This window comes from Balaenoptera ricei, chromosome 17, assembly GCF_028023285.1.
Source record: "Balaenoptera ricei isolate mBalRic1 chromosome 17, mBalRic1.hap2, whole genome shotgun sequence".
In the NCBI taxonomy this organism is placed as follows: Eukaryota; Metazoa; Chordata; class Mammalia; order Artiodactyla; family Balaenopteridae; genus Balaenoptera; species Balaenoptera ricei.
In genome coordinates this window covers 67164300-67189880 of record NC_082655.1, presented here as the reverse complement: position 1 = coordinate 67189880, position 25581 = coordinate 67164300, and the positions used below count along the sequence as shown (strand labels likewise).

General features: G+C 42.6%; 2 protein-coding genes across 4 annotated transcripts in view; both read right to left on the bottom strand.

Moving 5' to 3' along the window:
* Positions 1-5938, bottom strand: part of TRAM1 (translocation associated membrane protein 1) — a 29049-nt gene extending 23111 nt beyond the window's left edge. The window contains exon 1 of the mRNA XM_059901212.1: positions 5626-5938. Coding sequence (XP_059757195.1) covers positions 5626-5748 — 123 coding nt within the window. The 5' untranslated portion in view covers positions 5749-5938. The remainder of the gene's footprint in view (positions 1-5625) is intronic.
* A 7236-nt stretch (positions 5939-13174) lies between these two features.
* LACTB2 (lactamase beta 2) overlaps positions 13175-25581 on the bottom strand; it is a 42539-nt gene continuing 30132 nt past the window's right edge. The window contains exons 7-9 of one of the 3 annotated variants that reach the window (XM_059901293.1): positions 25159-25240; positions 24412-24499; positions 13175-13326 (exon numbers count right to left, since the gene is read on the bottom strand). In XM_059901293.1, the coding sequence (XP_059757276.1) occupies positions 24456-24499; positions 25159-25240 (126 nt within the window). In that variant the 3' untranslated portion in view covers positions 13175-13326; positions 24412-24455. Of the gene's footprint in view, positions 13327-23903; positions 24500-25158; positions 25241-25581 lie in introns of those variants that run through there. The other 2 variants (XM_059901291.1, XM_059901294.1) reach the window with 2 other exon arrangements.

Here is a 25581-nt window from a genome sequence, read left to right as displayed (position 1 = left end):
GGACAACATCAGAACCACGGAGAGGGCAGAGAAAAAGGCTGGTGGCAAAATAAGAAATGATCAGAGAGGAGAGGCAGAGAGAGAAGGAAGAGAGCTAGATGCCCCAAAAGCCAAAGGGGAAACATTTCAAAAAGGTGTGGTTAATAAAGTCAAAGTTTCAATAGAGATGTGTCAGGAAAGAGTGCAGCGGACCGGACGATTTAAGAAGTCATCAGTGGTCGCAGCTTGAGTGATTCCAATGAAGAAGTGAAAGCAAAAGCCACCTCACAGCGGAGCGCAGAGCACAAGGGGAACAACGGGGTTCCCAGCGACAGATGCCAGGTCAAGATTTATGTCGTTTCGTGATGGGAGGCACTGAGCTGGTGTGGGGGCAGTCAGCAAAGGCACCAGGGAACAGGGAGAATTTCACATGTAAGGGCATAATGGATGGAAAGATCTGGTAGGGATGAAATATAAGGATAGAGCTAAAGGTTGATCTTGAGCAGTTTTCCTCTTAGATCAGGCAGGCAGAAGGTAAAAATGATGAGATAGATAAGTTCCATAAAAGGCAAGAAACTGAAGAAATTCCCTGTGGCGGGGGAAAAGCAATGTCATCTGTTAAGCATAGTTGGGGGCTCAAACGATGAGTATTTTTATAGTTCCTTTAGGGAAAGGAGCTGGCCAGGGAAAAGTAAAAAGATCCCTGGGTATTACTTTTGTCTGAGGTCAGAAACCCTTGACTTGTAATATCTATCAGCAAGAGTGCATGACTTCCTCTGACAACACTGAGCAATCCACAAATGGGGAGGCACGGAAAAGGCAGACGGCAGGCTGGACCCACGGTGGGATACGTGCAGGCCAAGTAAGGAGAAAGACCAAGAGGGAAAGGGAGCTGAGGGCCTGGGGGGAGTGTGGACAGTAGTTAAAGTCTACAGGAAGGAAAGCAAAGCAACAAGGGCCTAATACACTGGAGAAAAGGAAAGGGAACCAGGCCCCATAAAAGCCTGGACTAGGGGGAGAGCTGGCATACGAGCAGTAGAAGCGGGGAGATGAACAGCATGCAGGTTGCAGCTGAGTTCTGCTATTCTGGAAGTCAGGATCTGGAAATATGGCAGGCTTGTGAGATAAAGTCAGGGTATGGCCACCACAGGGAGTTGTTTCACTGGGTAGATACATAAAGATCACTTCCCTAGAAAAGCCAAGTAAGGCTTTTCTGTATTACATTTTGGGTCATTCACACGGATGCGTGAGAGCAGAACAATGACATGAGTTTCCAGGGTAACACTGCTTTCACGTGATTCTTTTTAATAAAGTTGACTGATTACTAAATTTTCTGTTTTAATATCTTTGTTTAGATTTCATATATAAATGCACACACACTCCACATCGCTGTTTCTAATTTAGAATATGAGGTCACCACTACCATAGCTAAAAAAACTTTTAAAGTTTTTTTTTTTACAAACGACAAGTGAAATTCTTCAAAGATAAATTTAATATCAAATTCCCAAAGCAACAAAAATTAGATTATCCTTTAATGTTAGGCTTCCAAAGAAAATTAAAATCTGGCTTCCAGCTAGCTTAGCATGTGACAGTAAGCAGAATAAGAAGAGGAAAAATACAAACTACACACCCTAACAAATGTTTATAGAAAAATTTTTTAAAAAGAAGAAAAATTAAACCAGTAATCATGCTCTTAGCCATTTCTAGGTGTCCTAAGCCTCATACCACGGCCAGCACTGCTTTAGTTAAACTAATATTACAGTTAATCAATAGTAGGACAAGTTAGTTTGGAATAAAATATGCTACAGAAGTATACAATGCACTCAAAAGTAAAAATGAGTTTATGACAATTTTGGACATTTAAAGCACTGCTCTCCATTTATAAGAAAAATATGAGACTTATTCAGATACATCTTAAACAGGTTACCACGACTCTAATGAATTATTTAATTCTGCATTGTATAGAGTATCATGAATATCATAATATTTCTTTAGTGGTCACCAGCTGGGGCTTGGTATCTTTTCTTGTCATACAGAGATGTTAACTATTTTGTACTTGTCAGAGGGAAGTGTGACTACTACATTGACTGAGTGTCTCAAAGATAAAGGCAATTTCTGAATATCAAATCCCACTTTCTCACCAGCTTATATAAAATTAAGTTCTTAAAAAAAAGGAGGAAAGAAAATGTTGGCATTAAGATAAGCCATGCTTAAAAATAAAACAAACCCCCAAGACTGTTCTACATAGTTGAAATTGTAAAGGTCCCCCAAACCTGGCATGGCACAAACAACCTGGACTCCTGAGTCTCTGAAAAGTAAATCCCTCCCGGAAGGAAATATTCCTCGTGGAAACCCCTAACTCCTCTTCTATATCCTCACTTTCAGAAAGCTTCCCAAGTATCTTTACATCTTTCAACTGTTAAATTTTCCTAACTCCAATATGAAGTCATTAATTATAGACCATGATGTGCAGTATGTGGACAGAAACTGTCTGTACTAAACACATGATTTCAAAATTCACAGCAATTTCTGATAACGCAAACTTCCCTGGAAATTAAACTCTTCCATATCTCCCAAAAAAACTATTGCTTTATCAACCTTATCAGTATATATAATCTCTTTAGATGCTAACTGTTAGAATTTTCTCACGTAAAAGTGCTGTCTTCTGTTTTTCGACTTTGATAAATACCTAAGGAATAATGAGCTACCATTTATGGTATGCCTCCCGTAAGCCACACTTTGAACTAGCCATTATAAAACTTAGTTTAATTCTCAGAGTAATCTGATGAGCCCTATTTTACAGAAAAAGAAACAAGTTCTAAGAAGTTATATGACATGCCCTATGCCACCCAGTTAGCAAGCAGTAGAGTCCTAACTCCCTTTAGCTTCAGCGTCTATATTGATTCTTCATTTTGGCTAGTAATACAGTATCTGTTATTGCTTTGTCAATTTCACCATAAATCCTCTGACATTTCCTCAATATATTTACACAAAAGGCTGAACAGTTCTGTTGCAAAAACATTAACTTCTTTATTATTCTAGCACAAATACTGTCATTCTATAACTACGTTAACGTTGAGATTCAGCAATTACTTTATTATTATTTTTAAATTAATTAATTAATTATTTTAAAATTATTGGCTGTGTTGGGTTTTCATTGCTGCACACAGGCTTCTCATTGCAGTGGCTTCTCTTGCGTTTTGGAGCACGGGCTCTAGGCGTCCTGGCTTCAGTAGTTGTGGCACATGGGCTCAGTAGTTGCGGCTTGCGGGCTCCGCTGCTCTGCGACCTGGGGGATCTTCCTGGACCAGGGCTTGAACCCATGTCCCCTGCATTGGCAGGCGGATTCTTAACCACTGCACCACCAGGCAAGTCCCGCAGCAATTACTTTAAAAGTCAAGTAGCAAAACTAATCCAGTGAATTTTTTCCCATAGGTAGATAACATGCTTTCAACTCCTAAAACTTTAACATATGGTAAGAAAAATGTAGTACAACCTGCACAAACTTCCTTCTGTCTACTACTTCAACATTCTTTTTTGAACTGACTTTAAAAACTTCTATTTAGATCTTTGTTGTGTCTATTTAAATTGATAAATTTTACAGATGTAAAGGTGAAAATCCACTCACTGTTAAAAAATCACTGACATGTGAGGCAAGGTATAAGTGGTGAACTTCTCTAGAAATGTGGTAAGAGAACATGAAATATTTTACATAAAAGCAACGTTATAACATTTCTAAGTGTCAGCACTTCTGATTTATATTCCATTTCATTCAACGCATTGCAAATATACCTTGCAGGTAATATTACTCCTAAATTATATCTTTAAAGACAGGGATTCTTACCACGTGGAGATGGGTTATGGCAAGCTTTACGGAACTGTTCAGTATATTGTACACACAAAAGTATTACTTCTAACACCAAAGCAGAAAGTATATACAAGTATAAAATTCAGAAACAGAGTACAAATGTTTAGCATTTGCATTTCTAATATCATATACATTCATGTAGTGCTGTATAAACCGTGAGATGCCTTCTCACCATATCATCTGATCTCTGCAAACAATGGCTGGGAGAACAGCACAGGTGATGTTATTTCCTTATATAGAGCAGAAAAACTGAGGCTTAGCCTTGGGTCATTCAGTAGGTAAGTAGCACAGGCCCAGCCTAAATCGAACGATGTGACATATGTTAGTTCCCTTTTACATTCAGTAGGTAAGTAGCACAGGCCCAGCCTAAATCGAACGATGTGACATATGTTAGTTCCCTTCTACCCTCCCTTTCAGGATACCTACTACCTCCTTAGCAGTGGACTAAGTGGACGTAAATGACACTATCAAGAATCAAAAAACCTGTATCTAGATCCAGAAAAACCCATTTGAAGAGAAGCAAAAAATTATTAAAATATTAAGTTACCTAATCATAACATTTAAAAAATCCACATGGGCTCCATTTAAACTATTTATTCATCTTTCGGTCACTGGCAGTCTCATTACACCAGTTTTTCTCAAGAATTCTTAATGTCACTTATTAAGCAAGTATTTTGTAAGCATCTCCTAAATTTAGGCGTTGGAAATAGATTAGGAAAACCCCAAAATTTCTGCCCTCACTGAGGTTACATTCCAGGAGCAGGGAGACAATAAATAAGTAAAATAATTAGTGTATTTGGTGGGGCACAGGAGCTACAGAGAAAGATTAAAAAGGGAAAGAAGATAAGGAATGGGCGTGTGTACTGGGGAGCGAGGGAAAGGAAGCCGTAGGATGTTACACGTTCACCTTGCAAAGTTTATTACCCACATTCAACAGCTGTTAAGTAAGTCATCACAATACTCGCTACGTGGGAAGAGAATTTACACACTCCTGACATTTCCATCCTCTCCTATTTCAAGAAACAAAAAGAAAATTATCCGACGCCTCGGCACTGCTGTTCAGAACCCCGATTTCTGTATCAGACCTTGTTTCCTTAAGGAAAGAGCAAGCGCCGGGGCAAAAAGTTCGATCACTGGTAACAATACCAGCTTGGGAGACAGGAGTTAAAACAATCGGGTGGGTGCGACTCGGAGAGCCGACCCCGCGGAGATCACTCGCTGCCCCGCGGCCAACGCCCTTCCAGTGGGCAGCGGACGCCGGGCTCCGTCGGTTTCACCCCAGACTCGGTGCCGCCGCGGCTCCCGCCGCCGGCACCGGGCGCTCTCCGGCCCCCGCGGCCTGGCCAGCCGGGCGCGCCGGCCATTGCCCAGCCCGCCCACCGCCCGCAGCCAGCTCGGCGTGCAGGGGCCGCCCCCGCCGACCGCCGGCCCCTCGCCGGCTGCCACGTAACCCTTCGCGGGAACCAGGAACTGCGCGGCGCGGCCGGCGGGAGGGGGCGGCGGCGGCGGGAGGGAGGCGTGCGCGGCGGCCGAGGGGGCGATGCGGCGACCCCGGCCCCTGCGGGCGCACGGCGGCCAGGCTCCCGGGGCTCCGCAGCCCCAGGCCGGCTCGGCGCGGGGCGGGGCAGGCCCGCTCCTCCGGGCCGGGCGGCCGGCACCTCCCCCCCACCCCCACCCCCTCCGGGATCCCCCGCGGTCCTGGGCCGAGGGGCTGAGCTGGCAGCCGGGGCCCGGGGAGAGGACGGCGGGCGGGCGATTGGGGCGCGGGCAGGGCTCACCTCGAACATGAGCCCCAGCAAGAAGACCATCGCCACACAGGAGACGATGTCCGCGTGATTCTGCAGGACGAATTCGTGGCTCAGGACCGGGGGGCTCTTGGTGCTCTTCTTGCGAATCGCCATGGTGAAGCCGCCGCCCGTGCCTGCAGGTGCTCCGCCCCGGCTCCGCTCTTCCCAGCTGCTCACCGACTCGCCGCCACCGCCGCCGCCTCCCCCTGGCTGCTCCTCACAGCCCCGCCGCTGCAGCTCGCTGGGGCTTCACTTCCATCCCACAGCCAGTACGCAGCCGCCGGGGCCGCCCGGAAAAAAAAAAAAAAAAAAAAAGGCAAGCCCACAGAGGAGGCGAGCATGCGCACTGGGGAGACGGCGCTCTCTTGTGCCGCGGCCGCCCCTGCGAGCCCACAGCGCCGCCTAGGGAGAGGAGGCCGTCCGCCCGGGGCCGGGCGAGTGTAAGAAACCTGAGCGGCGCCTCTCCTGCTCCGCGCCAGGGCGGGGGTTGGGAGTCGTTTGAGGCGCGAGCTTCCTGCGCTTACTTAACAGGCTGAGTCCGCGCCTCGGTCACAGGGCGGCCACGTGCTACGGCGTGCACGGGTGCAAGCGTGCTTTCCGCCCTCTGTGCCACCCTGGCCTTGGGTGTCAGTGCCTGCTTCCACATTGATTGTCACTTCTTGAAAGCCACTGCCACCAGCAAAATAATCTAAACGTATGAGTACAGCTTAACTACATAAAGGTAGGGGCGTTCTTCGATTTTAGCAGCTGCCTTAAAAGTTAACTTCAGAGTTATTTTAAACACGCCTGAGGACTTGTTTCCTGTTCTTTGTAGCCTTGAGCTAGTTTTCAAAAAAGAACAATTCCTATTTGGTCTCACCTACCCATCCCTCAACGGGCATGCGGCTGAAGTAAGTTCATAAGTTTGGGTTTACTGGCTTCATATTTATTATTAACAACACTTCTTGGTAATCTAGGGAGATGATTTTTAAAAGTCTGTGGATTAGACATGTCTTCCTCTTCCATATTTCTGCCCAAACCAAGACTCCTTGTATTCTTTCAATCCAGATGAATTGTACCACTGTTTACCCATTTGCCAAATCTAGAAACCAGAGTCATCCTGGACTGATCCCTTCAGCATCCTTCCATATCCAAACTATTACAAAACAAACCCAAGGCCATTCAGTCCCCCCTTCCCTTTCCCACTGCTGCACCCTCAGGAGGGGACTCACTGCTCGCCTACAATATTACAAGTCTGGTGAATCCCTTAGTGGTTTAAGAACATGGGTTTTTAAGTCAGAATTCTGTCACTCATTATCTGTATGATCATGGTTACTTACCTCCATGAGATTCGATTTCTTCATTTATTTATGTATTCATGTATTCAAAAAACTATTTATTGGGCAGCTACCATATGCTAAGTACTGGGGATACAGAACTGAAGGAAAAGTACAATTGAACCTATTCTTATGGGCTTTCATTTTAGTATGGGAAGAGGATCTTCACACAAGATTTAAAAAGTGAAACATGTCTTAAATTTGAGATGAGGGTCCTGGAGAAAAATAAAGCAAGGGGAATAGGGAAAGTGTGGGAAATTGCATTTGCCTGAAGACTTGAAGAGGTGAGGGAGCAAACCATATCATCAATAAAAAGGAGATAATTGTAGTACCTGTAGCCTACTTTAGCAATTAAATGTGATGATTCAAGGAAAGTGCTTAGTAGAGAGTTAGGTATAAATGTTAGCTATTGTTATTATGTTTTCTTTTTGGCCACACGGCTTGCGGGATCTTAGTTCCCTGACCAGGGATTGAGCCCGTGCCCCCCGCAGTGGAATCAAGGAGTCCTAACTGCTGGACTACCAGGGAGGTCCCAAATGTTAGCTATTGTTATTTTCCTACTTTCTGATCAAACAATTACTAGTTTTACCTACCTCCAAATCACCTTACAATTTCATATTAGAATGATGCTTCTAACAAAATTTTTCAAATTTTTTTGGTGGTTTCCCTTTTCCTTTATGGGAAGCTAGCATGACTAAATAGTGCTTTACGGTTTGGCTTCTGCCTACCCAGACATGCTCAAACCCTGCCTCTATAGGCCCCAATCTCTTAGTACCAGCACTACTGGCTTCCCACTCTATACACATGATAGTCTGCTCTCTTTCCACGCTCTCCCTGGCTTTGTGCTTGCTGCTGCTTCTGTCTGGGATGTTTTCTCCTCTCCCCTCATCTACCCAGCACATGCCTACTGTTCCTTCAAATCTCATTCACAGGTGACTTCGCTGAAACCTTTACTGACTTCTGTGGCCATCTCTAATGATTCAATTGCATTTTTTAAAATAGCTTTTTTTTTTTTTTAATTTTTATTTATTATTTATTTATTATGTTTATTTTTGGCTGTGTCGGGTCTTCGTTTCTGTGTGAGGGCTTTCTCCAGTTGCGGCGAGTGGGGGCCACTCTTCATCGCGGTGCGCGGGCCTCTCACTATCGCGGCCTCTCTTGCCGTGGAGCAGAGGCTCCAGACGCTCAGGCTCAGCAGTTGTGGCTCACGGGCCCACTTGCTCCGCGGCATGTGGGATCTTCCCAGACCAGGGCTCGAACCTGTGTCCCCTGCATTGGCAGGCAGATTCTCAACCACTGCGCCACCAGGGAAGCCCTAAAATAGCTTTGAGATATAATTTATGTCACGTAGTTCACCTATTTCAAGAGTAAAATTTGATGATTTTTAGTATATTTACAAAATTGGGCAACCACCACCATAATCTAACTTTAGAACATTTTTATTATTCCCCAAAGAAAGACTTAGTTTTTGTTCTTGAAACTCATATACCTGGAATGGAAGACAATAAACAAGTCATTACCAATGTGATGGGTATTTTCAAGACTTGTTTGGTGAAGGGTGACATGGAAATAGCCTAGGTCATTTGGAAATTAATTGTTCCACTAAAGTCAGTTTTTAAACTGAAATGGACTCTTTCAAACCTTAAAATTTAATTATTTTTCACTCTTTTGTGAGAAAATACCCCCACTGGTGTTCTTTCAGTTGCATGAAACCTACCATACTCTGGACAGCTGTAGGACTTGGGATGACCATTGGATTTGGCAAGACAGAGGATGTGAGTTTGTGGCAGTGTGGGTTATCCAGGAAGTAGATGCCAAGACAAAGTTAGAATTGTGAGGGATTCGTCGTCAATAAAATTTGTGAAAAATAAATGGGAGAGGAGTCGGTAGGGAAAGCCTGCAGACCACGATACCTGTCTGACACCTGTGAAAGGAAGGAGGGAGGACCCGGCAGGAAGACCTCAGGCTGAGGTGCAGCCTGAGAACATCTCGGCCAGCCCAGCGGGGCGCTCCAGCAGACTTATTAGGAAGATCATTGGTGACCTTCAAGAGAGTGTTTTTTTCGGAATGATTGATAGGAATAAATAGCTGATTGGAATGGGTTTCGAGAGAGTGGGAGGTGGCAACATGGAGGCGTGAGTATAAGCAACTCATTTGAGGAGTTTTTCCTATAAGATGAGACAGAAATGGGCAAGTAGTTAGAGAGGGGCTGAAGGGTCTAGGGAAAGTTTTTGTTTTCTTTTTGGATATGATCCATTTTTTAAAATTTTATTGAAGTATAGTTGATTTACAATGTTGTGTTAATTTCTGCTGTACGGCCAAGTGATTCAGTTATACATATATACATTCTTTTTCATATTCTTTTCCATTATGGTTTATCACAGGATATTGAATATAGTTCCCTGTGCTATACAGTAGGACCTTGTTCTTTATCCATTCTGTATATAATACTTTGTGTCCACTAATCCCAAACTCGCAACCCGTCCTTCCCCATGGATATGACCTATTTTATGTTTGCACGCAGAGAGAATGACCCATTAGGGCAAGAAGTTTCTTCTGCAGGAGATACCTGCAGGTCTGTAAGAGGTGATGGCATCTTGTGTACAAGTAGAGGCACCCACCGTAACAGGGATGGGGTTCCCACAGTAACCAGAGGAGAGCAGAGTTTGTGGATAGGTTAAGAATGGCCAGATGAAGTTGTCTTCTTGCTGTCTTCCACCCCAGAGGGTGGAGTGCTGGGGATGAGTCCTGAGGTCGTGCGGTCCTTGGCAATGAGACGGGAAGGGCGTGATGGAGGGCGCACGTCGGAAGCGAGGAGTCGAGGCAGCAGGAGGGGAGAGTGCCCTCCACACGCTTTATGGATGGTCTGTCGCCAGGAGGGACTCAGGGAGCAGAAGGGGAAGGGGGCGGGCGCTGACATCTGGCACGAGTGAAGAGGATGAAGAGGATTCAGGCGCCTGGTGAGGGGCTGATGGTCGCGGGGCCGTGGGTAGTGAGTGGGTGGTGTAGTTGGAGGGCATGGGCTTCCAGAAGAGCGCGGGTTTCTGAGCGAGGGGGGAGAGCTGTCTGTCGGCAGCAGGGAGGGGCACGGGCGCACCCACTCCTCCCCTCGGCTCTGCGGCGTGCTGGGGTGGGAGGGAGAGCGGCAGCCTCTTGAGGCTCCGGGGGAAGCAGGTTTCAGTTTCCACTGAGAGCTGCCCCAGGTTTCTGTGCAAGAGGGTGAAGTATGCAGAAAAGGGTGGAGGCTGTGGAGGGCTTGGCTGATGACACAAATGGGGTTCTAGGGGATGCAGTGGAAGGGTGCGGGAGGTTAGCTTAAGTCAAATCAGGGGACGAAGAGCCACGAGGGGGAGAGAATGTGGTGATGGTGGATGACCTGGAGGTTCGCCTCCAAGGGGACTAAGGTGGGAAGGGTCCTGCCGCATGGGGCAACTATCCAGATGGTCTTTTAGGGAAAGTGGGGAATCAATTCTAATCTTAGCTTCCTTTTTAGGATGGGCTGCTTCAGAAGCTTGTAGGGAGGGAGGACTGCCATTAAATCCTCTGAAGGTGGGTCATGGTGGTGGGGAAAGTGGTCTAAGGAGGCCCTCAGGGCTCTGGAGGTCTCTCTTAAGCAGACTGATTGCTCAGGTGTGTCCAGCTCTGGGGGCTGTTATTGTGTGTCCAGCGTGGTGCTGACTCCTATGTGTACAGACACTGTCCTGTGGGTAAGTGATGTTTCCGCAAATGTAGCTTGGATCCCGAAATGTTGGGATTCTCAGGATATTTTTAATAATTTAAAAAAGGACAAAAAGCAGATTGTTTGAATTTGGGTCTATCCAGGAAAATCTGTGGCATAGGGTTGCTGTAAGTATGAGAAATATAAAAGAAACGGAGAGACAATCTTTGCCCTCAAAGAGGTTATCTCTAGTTGGTCACACAAGATATATATAAAAAGGAAAAAAACAGTTCTGAGATGATGCGAAAGTAAGTACAACAAGCATGTGCCTAATAAAAGGAAAAACTAAAATGGGACTGTTGGATTTCAACAGCTCCTAGGGGACAAAAGAATGGAAAAGAAGAAACTAATATTTGTTGTATGACTACTGTGTTCCAGGTATTGATATTTTGCTTTCACATAAGTTACATCATTTAGTTTTCACAGAAACCCTATGAATAGTTGTTATTCTAATTTAAAAATGGGGAAACTGAGGCTCAGAGAGGTTAAGTAATTTGCCCAAAGTCCCAGGGCTGGCAACCTGTTTGTCTGACAAACCCATTCTGTTTCAGTATAAATAGGGCTCTAGGAGCTTCACTTACCAGGATGACCCTGAACTTCCAGACAGCAATGATTCTCAACCTAATCCATTGAAGAGACTGGCTCCTGCTCTGATGGAAACACAACGCCCATTAAAAAAAAAAAAACAGGTCATTTATCTGTTTACATGCTATTGTTAAATCATTTATAGTAAATTTTAAGAATATAAAATTGCACTTGTCTTGTGAGGAAGAAATTGTATTTCTATGAGGAAGTGAAATCATTGCTTTAATAGTTGGAAATGATATAATTTTCTTGAGTATACATTTTACTGCTATGGAAACTATAAGCCAAATTTATAATGCAGTGTTGTTACTCTTAGGAAAGATTGGCAAGAGAGGACATGTCACCCTTGGAGGGAGAGCCAACTGGTAATGAAAAGGCTGTGACCCAGCCAGATCACTCTTGGGTCCCCCTAAGGGCAGGACTGTGATCTTCTGACCTCTAGAAGCTTAAGGAACCCAAGATGGAGTGTCTATCCTTATTGAAACTATAACTTAGTTCACTTTGTTTAGCACACCAGGGGCCTGAGTTAATGCTTCTCTGATAGATGAGAGATCAGTTTCAGAAAGTGGTGAATGCAAAGTGTAAAAATGGAAACAGGAAGTGTAAGTGATTTCAAGAAGTTTAGCTTCAAAGGGGAGGAGAGAGCAGGGTAGGTCACTAAAGAAGAATCAGGGAGTTAAGGTAGGTTTTGTGTTTGCTGTTGAATGATGCGACAGTTGATCATGTTTAGATATGAGAAAAGGGAAGAGAGGAAGAGGTTGAAGACACTGGGGAGATGGGGAGAGGTGTGAAAATTGATGGACTGAGGTCTTGAAGGTTTGGATCCTCCAGAACATAGGTAGAGGATTAACTTTACATAGGAGGAGACACCTCTTTTCACACGGAAACGAAGGAGGGACAAGGCAAGGTCAGCAGAGACAAAGCAGTCATGGACCTGAGTGGAGGTTCTTCCCCGCTGTGATGAGATCAGGAAGGGCAGTGCCAGAAAGACTGTGAGCCACAATCCTGTTTTGAAGGAATGAGAGGGGAGTGACAGCCACAAGGGTGGAGGGAAAGATGGCCACAGGAACAGGGTGGCCCTGGAGGGGTTTGGACAGGAGGAGACCGTCAGCCCCACTAAAGAGGCTTGGTGGTTTGAGGGGAGGGCTAGGGTACAGTTTAAGCAACTGGTCAAGGGAATGCTTGGTGCAGGGTTGGAGGATGTAGGGGGTTTCTTTATACTGGAGTGGATTATCTTATTATAACTCTCCTAGTTGCAAGGGACTGAAAAGAGGATTCACAAGATTCAGCAGATTCAAGAGAAAAGCTTTGGGGAACTGGGACGCTCTGTGGATCTTGGGAGCTAGCACCAGGTACTTGACCTCATCAGAACTCTCTCTCAGTGTATCTTTTTTTCTGTCTTTTGTTTCAGGTTGGCTTCATTTTTCCCTATAGTCAATGGACTTTATTTACACGGCAGAGAACATTGTCACTTGCAAGTTTTATCAGAACAATCCCAAAGGAAGACCTAGACAAAGCTGGCTTGGTTGTATGATCATTTCTGGGTCACGCGGCCTATCTTGATCACATGCATTTCCCATGGGTAGGGTAAGTGTGTCTATTATTAGAAGGTGCAGAGGAAGGGGTGTTGGGCAAATAAGAACGTGAACCAACATAGGTGTCCCAGGGCACATGGCGGGAAGGTTCTAAAGGTAGAGGAACAGCAGGAGGTGGTTGGATCAGGGGAGAAAAATCCAACAGTAGTATGACCATGAGTGAATGAGAAGAATAGATGGATGGGATAGAATAGATGACTCGTATTTCAGGAAACAGCCAATAACTCTGAAGATGTGTAGTAGGATAGATTTCTGAAATAAACTCAGCAGACACAGATAGAGGAGTGGTCTTACTTTGAATTTGCTTCACCTCAAGAGGGCCTTAGTTCTCATGAACAGACAGGAAAATGGTGGTAGGTAAGCGGTTCCTGGGGAGATTGGTACATGAGGACACAGCAGCAGCAGATTGGGGGTATGCTTCGCAAAGTAACTGGAGACTCGCCTCTGCCAGGGAGGCCACCCAGTAGATCACTTCCACCTGAGGAGAATGAAATGATGAGAGCATCATTCTGTGCAAAATGCTTTGCTCAACTGCTTCTGAAATTAGAAGGTCTTATACCTCAGGGAATTTGTGACTGGTGGATCTGACATGATGTCTTGTAGCCATCAGAAAAATGGTGTATGGCTCAGTGCCTAGTAGAACCAAGGTCTTGGGGGTGGTGGCCAAGGATTCTTTGGAGCTGTTTCCTTGTTTGCATCAGCCCTTGTGCTCAAAGACAAAGCTTACAGCACAAGTGAAAACAGTTAAAATGTGTACAGTTCTTTGCAGTCCCCCAAACACTGTTGCTATATACATTATTAATTTTAAGCTCATATCAACCAGGAACATAACGTTTCCCCTACTTCAAATAAGGAAGCAGAGGCTCGGTAAAATAACTTGTTTAAGATTTTACAACTATTAAATGTTAACTCCCAAGATGAAGAATGTGAATTTTTAAAAGTTATGGTAAGATTTTACTAAAAAGTAAATACGGTGCTTTATGGAGCTTAATTGGTGTTAAGTCCAAGTGAAATAATTATAAGGGAATATGTGAATGTGTTCTGTTAACAACAAAATAATAGCAATTAATATTTATTGGGTGCCAAGCACTGTGATAAACACAAAGAACATTTAATACAACAACTCATTGAGTTAGGTACCATTATCATTCTTTTCCTATAGATGAGGAATTGATTGGACAAATAATATTACTAAAGCATCACCACCACCACCATGATGAATGGAAACAGGAATAGGCCACATACTGGGAAATCAATTAGTAGTAGTTTATTTTAACTCAGGAAATGAGCGCTAGGCCAGGGAAGAAAAGAGAAAGGGGATAAATCCCTGAGACTATGTGAGAGAAATGATAGGTTTCAAGCCCCTTTCATTTCCTAGGCAGTTTATCACTCCTGGGCATCTCTCACACCCACCAGCATTTCCTCTGGTCTTCAGATCGCATCTACATCCTCAAACTATGGCATAAATATTGCCTTGCTAAATGGTGTGGGGCTTGAAAGAAATAGGAGTGACCAAGGACAGATTCAGCTGGGGACATGGGGGAATGGTGACGCTATTTACCCAAATGGTGAGTTGGGAAGGAGAGGTAATCAGGAATATGAGACTGTGGAGTAAGCAGAAGAGTTCAGTTTTAGATATACTGGGTTTCTTCACATTGATGTCTGGACTTTGGGAGACAGCTACGTGAAGAGTTCCTGCAGATAGCAAAAGATTCAAGCTCAAGTATACATTTGGTGATGATGGTTAACACGACTAAAATGGATTAGCTCTTTGAGGTGGTGAATAAAAAGAAAGAAGAGCAACGAATTTAGTCTTGAAGGTGCCCGTAGCGAAGAGACTAAAGGGGGTCAGGATCTTAATTATATATATAGCATTTAATAACAGTGGTTTTCAGAGTACTTTTCTAACAGTAATTTCCCACGAAGCCTCCATATACTCTGGATGATGAAACTTTTAAAAGCTCACAACATTCTTTCACTCTTTAATCCTAATAACGGATTTATTTTAGGCTTAAATGCTATTGCAAGGAATGTGCTGGTCCAAAGGACAGTATTATTAGAAATTATTTCCTCTGAAGTTGAAATTCTTTAAAAACATACTAAATAAGACAAGTAATAAAATGGGGGAAGAAAAGGACAATGATTATATTAAAAATTGAATTCCAAGAAAAATTACTATAAGACTAGCTTCCGGGAAGTCAAGGCAAAATGTGAACATGCTGAATTAACTAGATGTTTGTCCGATGCAGAGTGTATGAAACATGGTGAGTTATCAGTATCACATGGATCCTCCCTAACCTGGAGATTCTGGTGAGTGTGTCTGGCTTGGGGTCTGGGAAGCCGTGCATGTTTTCAAAGTTCCCCAGGTGATTCTAATAGTCAAATTTGACAAGCCCTAGTCTCATAAAGGAAATAGACCAGTTCATAGGAGAGAAAAACTTTTTTTCTAGCTCTGAAATCTGAAAGAGATTTCGTTCCATGAGCACTGAAGAACACTGAATAATAAAATACACAATGCCCTCAATAGCATTACAAAAAAAACAGGTAGAGTTTGTTTTTTTTTTTAATTTTTTTTTTTGATGTCTTTCTTCCATTGAATTCTTTTTTTTTTTTTTTTGATATTTATTTATTTATTTGGTTGTGCCAGGTCAGTTGCGGCTCGCGGACTTCTTAGTTGTGGCATGCAAACTCTTAGTTGCGGCATGCATGTGGGATCTAGTTCCATGACGAGGGATCGAACCTGGGCCCCCTGCATTGGGAGCGCAGAGTCTCATCCACTGCGCCACCAGGGAAGTCCCAGGTAGAGATTTTATATGTGTGGATCTCACACTGACCTTTGATAAAATAAAAACCAACAACATAATACTAAATTATAATTCTGTTCGTGTGAATAAAGAACTATCTGGGTCAATGGGAAAAATGATATTCCTTGGTCCTTTTCAGGAATTCTGATGCAGTAGATCTGGTTAGGGACCAGAAATTTGCTTACTTGTAATAAGTACCCCACTTGATAGTGATGGAAGTGGCTCAAGGCCATATTTCTGCACCACGAGAATGGATGGTTAACAATATTCCTTAGAGTTTCAGGTTTAGATATAAAATCTTGAGATACACCACTTGTGGTCAGCGTGTTCACCATTTTTGAAAATTGAAGCAGGGGAAAGAAGCAGGATTAATCTGCTTCCACAAAGTAGGCTGGGAACACTTCTGTGGTATAAAACCAGAGAGCTTCTTTCAGTGAAAAATTTTCTTCAACCCTTGGGAAAATGTTAAAAGCATGGGCTGCATCATATGCCATTAGAATAGATGTTGGTCTCACTAAAAGGAAGAAATGGGTAATAGAATTGACATTCTATCATCACAGGTGACGATTTAGCATTCTCGACCTCCCATTTCCTTTCCTGCATTATCCTGTAACGCAATTTTTAATCAGCGTTTACGTTATTGCCTATGTAAAATTGAAGAGTCAGATAGTATTTCATACTTATTTCTTTCCTAGCATCATTCTTATTTTTTGGAATCAATAATTGCCTCATTTCCCCCCTCCGCCACCAGTATAGTTTTCTATTAACTGATTGTCGTTTCAATTGCTCAGCTAGAGTTGTTGTCTGACTACCAGCAGTTTTTCTCCCCCAAAGCCTCAACCATCCCAGATAATGTTTCATTCCCCCCGCCCCGGAGATCGCTCTCTGAAGCCTCCTCTTCCTCTTCCTCCAATCTGGAGCAGGCTTTGGAGACCCCTTTGTCTTAGAACTCACCTTTTTTGTTTTTGGCCACGCTGTGCAGCTTGTGGGATCTTAGTTCCCCAACCAGGGATTGAACCTGGGCCCTTGGCAGTGAAAGTGTGAAGTCCTCATCACTGGACCACCAGGGAATTCCCTTAGAACTCACTCTTGACAATTTTCTGTATTGGATCTTCTGTTGCACCTTTGGGCCTTCCTTTTTCTTGTTTCTCTGGAGTGCACTATCCAGCAGTTCCCTAAAGAGAGGTGCATGGCAGATACACTTTTTGAGTCCTTACCTGCACACGTGACTGATAATTCGGTTGGTTATAAACTTCTAGGACACAAATAATTTTTCCCTCACATAGTTGAAGGCATTATGTCCTAAAACACCTTGTTACATTTAAAAAGCCAGTGCCATTTTTTATTTATTTTTAAAAAAAAAAATTTTTTTTTTTAAATTTATTTATTTATGGCTGTGTTGGGTCTTCATTTCTGTGCGAGGGCTCTCTCTAGTTGTGGCGAGCGGGGGCCACTCTTCATCGCGGTGCGCGGGCCTCTCACTGTCGCGGCCTCTCTTGTTGCGGAGCACAGGCTCCAGACGCACAGGCTCAGTAATTGTGGCTCACGGGCCCAGTTGCTCTGTGGCATGTGGGATCTTCCCAGACCAGGGCTCGAACCTGTGTCCCCTGCATTGGCAGGCAGATTCTCAACCACTGCGCCACCAGGGAAGCCCGCCAGTGCCATTTTGATTTCATGCTCCCTTCTAAGTGATTCTAACCCCCAATCCTACCACCACACCCATAGCCTGGAAGCTTCTAAGGGCTTCTCTTTATTTCTGATGTTCTGAAATTTTGAAATGGTATGACTTGGTATGCATTGTTTTATCTTTTTTTACACTGTTGAGCACTAAGTAGACCCTTTCAATGGAAAGGCTCATGTCCTTCAGTTCTGGGAAATCTTCGTGTATTTCTTCTTTGTTAATTTCTGCCTATTTTCAGTTCTTTTTTTTCTGGACCCCTATTACTTTGATTTTGTACCTCCTGGTTTCCTTTTAAAGTCTTCTGTCTTTTTTCTTCTATTTTCCATCTTTGTTGTTGTTTTCTAAGAACTTTCTCAACTTTGTTTTCCAACCGTTCTATTTATTTTGGTTATATATTTTTATTTTCCAAGACTTTTTCACAGTTACTTTTCACAGTAATCTTTCTTATTTTATAAATTATAATACTTTCCTTTATCTCTCTAAAGATACTAATAATTAAAAAAAAATTTCCTCTACATTGACTTTTTTCTGTAGTTTTGCTTATTTTGCTCCATCATTTCTGATGTTTGATTTCTGTTTATATTAAGAGATACTGATTGGAAACTGTATATGTGGGTGAGTGTATGGGAGGATTTGTCAGATTGTGGGGAGATATGGCCATTGTGTTGGAGAACCCAACACAATGTATATTGTGTATATGCAGGTTTTTTCTCTTCTTTTTCTTTTTCTTTTCTTTTTTTTCCCCCCAACCTGGGAAGATTTGATGAGGGGTTTTATAAGAATGGTTCAAAGTGAGGTCTCTGATGAGATTAGGGTCTTGTGAGCAGGGCTTGTGCAGGTTTTTTCTCTAGATCATTCTCTTTCTCTCGAGAGGAAATTTCCAATCTTCTACCTGGCATTCATCTATTTGGAAGCTACTGTTCTGGGGACAGGTGAGGAAAGGGGAATGGAGGTCTACTGTTCTGACTTTTGCTTAATTTTTTTCTGCCTTTCACCTCCAAGAATAAACTTCAGTCTCTTTTTTGGGGTGGTGGTTGGCTGGCTGTGTAGCACTGGGGTCTGTTGCACATAATAAGCTTTCACTATGGGGACTTACCTGGTGGTCCAGTGGTTAAGACACTGCACTTCCAATGCAGGAGGTGTGAGTTCAATCCCTGGTCAGGGAACTGAGATCCCACATGCTATGTGGTGAAGCCAAAAAAAAAAGAAGCTTTCACCAATCCCACTTTTTAAAATAAAAATTTTATTTATTTATTTATTTATTTATTTATTTATTTATTTATTTATTTAGGGCTGTGTTGTGCGTTCGTTGCTGTGCGTGGGCTTTCTCTAGCTGCGACGAGTTGGGGCTACTCTTCGTTGCGGTGCGCAGGCTTCTCATAGCAGTGGCTTCTCTTGTTGCGGAACACGGGCTCTAGGCGCGCGGGCTTCAGTAGTTGCAGCTCGTGGGCTCTAGAACGCAGGCTCAGTAGTTGTGGTGCATGGGCTTAGTTACTCTGAGGCATGTGCGATCTTCCTGGACCAGGGCTCGAACCCGTGTCCCCTGCATTGGCAGGCGGATTTTTTTTTTTTTTTTTATACAGCAGGTTCTTTTTAGTCATCCATTTTGTACACATCAGTGTATACATGTCAATCCCAACTGCCCAATTCATCACACCACCACCACCACCACCCCCTGGGCAGGCAGATTCTTAACCACTGTGCCACCAGAAAAGTCCCCAATCCCACTTTTAGAGCAGAGCAGTATCTACCTTCTGCAGTATCTGGTGCCTCCAACTCCTCATCTTCTCAAGGGGTTGTTAGGATGAACTGGCCCTCTTCCCTCCTGCAGCAATTTTTGGCTATAGTTTTATCACTACCCTGACTCTATCCTCTGTCTTTCAAAATTTGGTTAAAATCTCTGCAATCTCTTCTTCCACGGTCTTCTCAGGTTTATATCTTTTACTATTATTTTTTATCTGTACCTCTGTAAACTTAATATATATTTTTGGGGGGCTCTTGGAAAGGAGTGGCAATACACATGTGATCCATCTGCCATAAATCAGTACCAAAAATTAATCTTCAAACAATAATGCTTAATATGCTTTTTAAAACTGCCTATAATGTTAATGGCTTTTAATATGGATTTGCTGGGGATTCAGAATTTTAGCATTTTTGAGCAGTCTTTCAGGATAAAATTGGTAAGCAGCAGCCACTTTTTTGAGAATTTAATGTTATATAATTCAGTAATGGATAAAATAAGCATAAACAGCACATAAGAGTCTTCATTTAACACTGTTGACTGTCCCTTTTTGGATGCCTCTCTCCCAGTGATTATCCTATCCTTGATCAAGCTTTCTTAATCATCCTTGCCAATTCTCTTCCTTTGTACCCACCCCAAGGTTGTGTACATTTACCCATTGCTTTCATGGCAACCTCAGGGCCGTGACTTCCTAATCTCTCTCTAACCCAGACCGCCTTCTTAAATTTCTCTGTAGATTGGGGTGCAGGTCAACTTATCATTTTCCCAGTGGGCATGTACCTCCCCTCTGTTCTGGGGGACTAGCCCAGTAGATTCTATGAGACAGACTCAGGCCTTTTCTTTTGATTAAGACATTTTATTATTTATATTTTGAATAAGCAATACATTCAAATAATTCAAAAGTCCAAAGATATAAAAGGGTAGATTGTGATGTTTCCGGTCCTATCCCCGGTTCCTCAGCTACCCATAAGTTCTCCTCTTGGGAGGTAACCAATGTTACTGTTTTTTAAAATTTTGGGGGTGCTTTTCCAGAGATATTGCCTGCATACACAAGTAAATACAGTTATGTAGGCCCCTCCTCCATTCTCCGCTTCAATTCCAAATGTTTCAAAAGGCCCAGCATCAGTGCGGCTGGAACTAAGACTTTCACAATCAGTATTTCAAACATGGAACTTTTTTCCCCAACAAAACCAAGTATCCTTTTAAGCCACCCCCCGCCCCCCCGAATGGAAAAGGGGAAAAGACTGATGAGTTTTCCTGCTCCAACAATGCCTGGAAATTGGTAGCAAGATTTAAGCTTGTGCACTGCACTGGTGAGCACGGGAGACTGGCAAGGGAGAGGGCGCAGAAGTTCAGCACTGGCGGAGTTAAGAAACACCCGCACTTAAATCTTTTCTCATTTTCTCTAGGATTCCAGCCTCCCTGCTACTAGTCAACTTTACTTTTTCTTTTTTAAAAAAATTTTTGATTTTATATTGGAGTATAGTTGATTTATCATGTGTTGGTTTCAGGTGTACAGCAAAGTGATTCAGTTATACATATAATCTATCCTTTTTTCAGATTCTTTTCCCATATAGGTTATTAATTTTACTTTTCCTTGAAGTGACAACCTGGACATATGAAAATAATTGCAAATAACTTAAAAATAGAAAGTCTCCCAGAAACACACAGAAAAGATTCAGGTTTCACAGAGTTGGCCGGGGCATCCAATGAGCTACCGCAGAGAGCTCTGATTTATTTATCATCTATTTTACACACACTGGAAAGAAGGGAGAGCTATTTATGAAGGAATCAGTACTGGTCCCGAACCCTTCTCTGAGCGTCTTTTCCATCCGAGAAGAGATCTCACCCACTGTGGCCACAGGGGCAGGCGTGTGACCAAAGCTGGGCCAAATACAGAACCTCATGTTTCCCTGACCACAGGGACTGGTCCAAGGTATGGGTAATGAGCCAGTACAAGTCATCAAGTCCTTCCCCTAGGATTTTCCAAACTGAAGCTGGAAGAACTAGCTTTCCCTGCTGGTTATGAGTGCACAGCTGCCCGTAACCTTCACCATGGGAAGAAGCCAGTCTGCTGTGGAGGTTCTGACCACCACCCCCCCCAAAAAAAAGATGTTTGGGGTTGTACTGACGGGATCCAAATCTTCATTCTTATTCACAAACCTGGCTTCACCTTCAACCTTCTCAGGTTGGTGAGCTGTGCCAACCAACTTTCCTTTTTGCTTACACTAACCTGCAACAAAATATAGCCTACCTATTTAGCCCCAGCTCTGTATATCTAAGTGCTTACCAGGTATCTCTCTTTGGATGTTCCCTGGTACTTCAAACTCACACGTACAGTACAATGCATTGTCCCTCCCTTACCCACTCTATGTACCCCATTTCCTGTATTCCCTCATCCTGGTTATCAATTCAGCAACTACCCAGCTGCCCAAGCCAGAAATCTATAGTTCTACTGGGCTTCTTCCTTTCCACCTGATCCCATCCCTCAAGACCTAATAGGTCCCTAAATTCTATTCCTCTTCTTAAATATTTCTCATATCTGTTACTCTGTCTTCTACTACCTTTGAGACTCCTTTGGCTTTTTTCCCTCCCCTACCGTGCTGAAAAGGCCATCTCAGAATGCTTACCCTGTGTACTGCCTCTGTCGAATGGGGTACCCTTCTGATAAAATTTCCTGGGACCCCTCTGGTCCCAGATGATTGGTCTAGAGCAGTTACCATAAGGGCTGGTCAGTAACATATAGGACAGGATGGCGGGAGAGCTCTCCAAAAGGGATATAGAAGATTAATTACACCAGTCAGGTCCTCTTGTAATGGGGAGATTTGAATCTGAGACACCTAGAGAGTTACTCAGTGGTTGCAAAACAGAAGCTAAAGTATTACAGGGAGAGGGCAGAGGTGATGATAAGGAGAATGCAAAAACTCTTTTGAGTAAATAGAAAATGAGTAAGCAGAAGTTATGAGTAATCCACAATCTCTGGGTGTATTGAACGGGGGTAAAGTAATTGGCTGGAGTGATAGAAACAAAAAGGGGAGCAAAATTACTATCATGGTCGGGGACAAACTCGCTGTTGAGGAGACAACAAAATACTACTAGTCCTGTCCCGGACCACCACCTGCTTTCCAATTGCTAAATTGTGTATATCCATCCTGTGTGGCCGGATGACAGCACACTGGTTCCTGTGAGTTTGTGTTCCCATGAGATGCTTCTTATTCTTAGGACCTCCACCCACAAATACCATACAGTGTAGTTTAGTCACATAAATCAGTTCCTCAACCATGTGATGCTTTGCCACCTCTCTGTTTATGTGCATACACTATTTCTTCCAACTAGAACAATCTTCTCATCTCCCAAACAGATACCCCTAACTTCGTCACCTGGCTGCCACTGACTCGTCTTTCAAGATTGGGCTTAGGCTCCTCCTCTAAGCAGCTTTCTGTAACCCAACCAGGTTACACACTCTTCCTTTACTCCAAACAGACTGACTGCTACTGCATATTGAGTGTCTCCACAACCAGATGAGCTTCTTTTGAGAGCAGAGATGCTATTTTGTTCCCCTTTGTATCCCCAGCGTCTGGCCCAGTACCCACACAAAGCAGATACTTGGTGGATGCCATTGTTTCTGATAAAGCTCAGTTGCCTAGACTCACTCAAGAACCAAGTTTAATAACCTTCCCTCATCACCACCCCTCTTTCAACAGATCCACCTGCAGCTTAAAGTGTGCCATGGTACCTTAGAAAGATAATGATTCCACAGCTTTGTGTATGCGATTCCCAGTTCAGAATGCCCTTCTCATCCCTGTGCCCTAATTCGTTGTGGTTTTAATTTGCATTTCCCTCATGATTAGAGATGTTGAGCATCTTTTCATGTGCTTATTGGCCATTTGCATATCTTCTTGGGACAAATGTCTTATCAAGTCCTTTGCCCATTTTTGAATTGGGTTGTTTTTTGTTATTGAGTTCACAGTCGTTTTGTAATATGGAATGGTTTCAGGAACACAACAGGTCTCCAGAGTTTAGAATGGTATGAAAATTCTAGGGGCCTTTGGAAAAGGGGCAGGAAGAGGTAAGGATGTTAAAGAAAGTTTTTAAAGAATTTTAAAAAAGTCTTTAGAAAAAAGAAAGTATACTTTCAGGATTCTGAGCTCATTTTTGTATTGTCATTTGGCAACCTTATGGGTTAAATAAGCATTGGTGGGCTACCTTAGAACCTAACCACTATTTTTTTTTTTTTACCACTATTTATTTTAAATAGGTATGCTTGTTGCTTATCTATTTTTTTAAAAATTATTTATTTTTGGCTGCGTTGGGTCTTCGTTGCTGCGCGTGGGTTTTCTCTAGTTGCAGTGAGCAGGGGCTGCTCTTCGTTGCGATGCGCGGGCTTCTCATTGCCGTGGCTTCTCTTGTTGCGGAGCACGGGCTCTAGGCGCATGGGCTTCAGTAGCTGTGGTACGCAGGCTCAGCAGTTGTGGCTCATGGGCTCTAAGAGTGCAGGCTCAGTAGTTGTGGCGCACGGGCTTAGTTGCTCCACGGCACGTGGATCTTCCCGGACCAGAGCTCGAACTCATGTCCCCTGCACTGGCAGGTGGATTCTTAACCACTGCGCCACCAGGGAAGCCCCCTAACCACTATTTAAAAACACTACTTATAAAAAATTCTGTCTTATAATATTCTAATTTTAAAAACTTTGGTATATAATTCATATATATGTTGATGACTATATATGAAAACCTAAATTTGGAAAGTAAGTTGGTTGTACTAATGGATTACAGAAATAATTATTTATATACAATGACTTTAATTGGGAATTTAATATTTTTCTATTACCAGAAGTTGATTTACATGAATCATTTGTGGGATGCCACTATGAGAAAATATACATGATACAGAAGTATAGAACTGATATATAATCATGATATAATTGTTAGAAACATGAAAACAAGCCTGTAATCTACAGATATAGACAAAGGTTGCAGAAAAGGAAGGATTACACTGAAATGTGCTGTTAATTGAAGCAGCTAGAAAAAACAGTATTACTGACCACTGGTAATAGGTAAATAACCTCTAAGAATAATATCCAGTTTAAATGACATAAATTTTATTATTTTATAAGAAACTTATTTTATGTATTGAAAATGGATAAACTGTTGGATTTGGAATTTTTGGTAAAATGTTATAACACCTAGGTGAGACAAATAGCTAATATTATAGGTGTAAAATGTAATTTACATACTTTAGAATAAGTATGATGTTATTTTAAAGTATATCTAGGATTATTTTCAATGTTCCACACGCTATATTCTCTGTAAATAATTAATAGTTAACAAAACATACCATTCTCGAAAAACAAAACAACAACATCTTTCTTTAAGCTGAAACTAAAGATGAGCTTTCCATTTCTTCTCAGGATCCATGTTGCTAACTGTGGAAAGAAAATTATAGAGTAAAAAGTTAACAAAAGATGAGCAAATCACTACATTTTAAGTTATCTTGTAACTAGAAAAAGCATTAATTCCTAAAATAATTTTGTTGCTCAATATAAAGTTGGGGTTTTTCTTGGGGGGGTACATATAAAGATGTTGCTGAAGCTTCTACACAAAGTCCAACTTTGCACCTCTTGCTTTTTAAGGATCAAACGTCTAAGATTATTAATTTGACAAATTAACACTAGGGAACAACTATAGAATTACTGCTTTAATATCTTTGAGTTTGCTACTTTTACTGCTGCTAGACCTTTGGCTGTTCCCAAATCTTCTCTCGATACATGTAAAATTCTTCGTGGTCGTGTGGTCTGGGAGAGGAGAAGCTCTCTTCCCACTACATGCCCGTGACTGTCATTCTGGTGGGTGAGGACTGGAACCCCCATGCGAGATTCTTATTCCTGTGGAAGCTTCTGTTCTAACTTGTGATCCCCTGGCCTTTTGCTACTGACCCTTCCTAGTGACTGTCTCTCCAGCTTATAGTGACATTCAAGGGAGAACTCTGGTGGGTGGTGTTTTTCCTCAAAGGAAACTAGTTCATTTGTTAACAAATATTTTAAGTGCTGGTAATAAAAGAACTAAAATTTGGAAGAATACTTACATATTTTTCCTTCCTTTTCTAATTTTTTCAAATGAAGCAAGGTGTTATGTTCGGCCATTTTATGTAAATGCTCAGGAGTATCCTAAAAGAAAAATGAGAGTGAAAGTAAAGCATTTCTTTTTTAAAAAAGAACAGAGTTAATCTTTTTGAAACTTTTAAAGAAAAAAGGCAAAAGAATACAGTCTTAATTCAAATACAGTTTTATAGAGTAATAATCAACACTGTTTCATCTCATATATGTCTTGCTTTGAGTCACTATATTATTAGAAATATACTTCTAGGCAAAACAGACTGTAAGCTCCATAAAGACAGTACAGTAGCAGCATCTGTTCACTACTGAATACCCAGTGCTTAGCAAAATGGCACATAGTGGGAACTCAATATTTTATAAATGAATGAATAAACAAACATAAAAATTATTCT